General features: G+C 40.1%; 1 protein-coding gene across 1 annotated transcript; it reads right to left on the minus strand.

Annotated features, from left to right (window-relative positions):
• Positions 1–440: 440 nt before the first annotated feature.
• Positions 441–839, minus strand: EIN_048610 (hypothetical protein; the record flags this gene model as incomplete). The annotated part of the gene is made up of 1 exon (XM_004259286.1): positions 441–839. The coding sequence occupies one exon, from the start codon at positions 837–839 to the stop codon at positions 441–443; it is 399 nt and encodes a 132-aa protein (XP_004259334.1).
• Between the last annotated feature and the right edge of the window lie 120 nt (positions 840–959).

The following is a 959-nucleotide window of genomic DNA, read 5'->3' on the forward strand; positions in this document are numbered from 1 at the left end:
AACAAGTCCCATGCACTCACTTGTTGTGGTTGAACACACTGTTAACAACAGATATCATGTTTATAGTAAAGATAAAAGTTTATTTTGCAAAAAATGGTATAATAACCCCTAATTTAATTTTTTTGTCGCTAAAAAATGTTGGTGTTCGTTCAAACAGCTCAGTTTGAATGAAACAAACAGTTCAGATTCAATAAAACATAAAAACAACCAAACCACGAAAATAAAATCAATTATAAGCCATCAAAGCCCCTGAAAGCTTATTCGGGTATTCCATACGATCACCTTTATTGAATGCTGAGTAGGTATTGTACCCATTGAAAGCTGCAGTATCGATCATGTCGTACAAGACCCGAATGTTCCATCTGTAGGTCTTGCGTCTGCAGCTGTAATACCTGATTATCTGATCGGCGGTATCAACCCCACCCATCTTGTGGTTGTAATCAATGATGGGCTGGGGCTTGTGGACAACTTGTTGCTTGCCCCACTATAGACGGTGGTCTCCACTGCGACAACATCATCCTTGTCGTGGCAGGTGGTAAGCAGCAACACCAACTTTTTCTTCTCGTTGTAGTAGGAAACAAGTTTGCTCTTGTTCTTCGAGAAGAAATGGTGGTGTCGCTGCTTCTATTCTTTACATCCTTTGCTTCAGCAAACATTTCTTTAATGTTCACCCTCGTGGTGCCCAGAAGTTGACAACCAAAGGCAGCAAGGTAGTGCGACAACTTCAACGTACAGAAAAACTTGTCGCACACCACGGTCGTCTTGAAGCCGCGACACAACATGGGGAGTACCATGTCACGGGTTACTCTGAAACCTTGGTTTTCTTCTCTCCCCCACATTTACCACAATACATTTGAAGGTTTAACACCATACCAGTTTCACTGTTAACAGACATCTAAAAGTCATTTTTAAAACATAAACAAAACAACAAAAAGTCACTTAAAACATTCAAATATAAC

The sequence above is a fragment of the Entamoeba invadens genome (assembly GCF_000330505.1).
Source record: "Entamoeba invadens IP1 unplaced genomic scaffold scaff_1105074724575, whole genome shotgun sequence".
Lineage (NCBI taxonomy): Eukaryota > Evosea > Mastigamoebida > Endamoebidae > Entamoeba > Entamoeba invadens.